The 348-nt window shown below is 50.9% G+C and overlaps 1 protein-coding gene across 1 annotated transcript in view; it reads left to right on the forward strand.

The window, feature by feature from the left end:
• LOC136797267 (ankyrin-3-like) overlaps nucleotides 1–348 on the forward strand; it is a 3,433-nt gene that overhangs the window by 2,648 nt on the left and 437 nt on the right. Inside the window, exon 3 of the mRNA XM_067053354.1 lies at nucleotides 13–344. Within this exon, the coding sequence (XP_066909455.1) occupies nucleotides 13–344 (332 nt within the window). The remainder of the gene's footprint in view (nucleotides 1–12; nucleotides 345–348) is intronic.

Consider the following 348-nt stretch of genomic DNA (forward strand, 5'->3'; position numbering starts at 1 on the left):
ATGGATACACAGCTCTACATGCAGCAGCGAGAGGAGGGCACGTTGATGTAGTGAAAGAGCTCTTGGACCGAGGAGCGCCTCTCAATGATAAGGATTACGTTGAATACACAGCTCTACATGAAGCAGCGAAAGGAGGGCACGTTGATGTAGTGAAAGAGCTCTTGGACCGAGGAGCGCCTCTCACTGATAAGGATGAGAATGGATACACAGCTCTACATGAAGCAGCGAGAGGAGGGCACGTTGATGTAGTGACAGAGCTCTTGGACCGAGGAGCGCCTCTCAATGATAAGGATGAGAATGGATACACAGCTCTACATGAAGCAGCGAGAGGAGGGCACGTTGATGTAG

The sequence above is a fragment of the Halyomorpha halys genome, unplaced genomic scaffold (assembly GCF_000696795.3).
Source record: "Halyomorpha halys isolate HHAL.00 unplaced genomic scaffold, Hhal_1.1 Scaffold786.1, whole genome shotgun sequence".
NCBI lineage: Eukaryota > Metazoa > Arthropoda > Insecta > Hemiptera > Pentatomidae > Halyomorpha > Halyomorpha halys.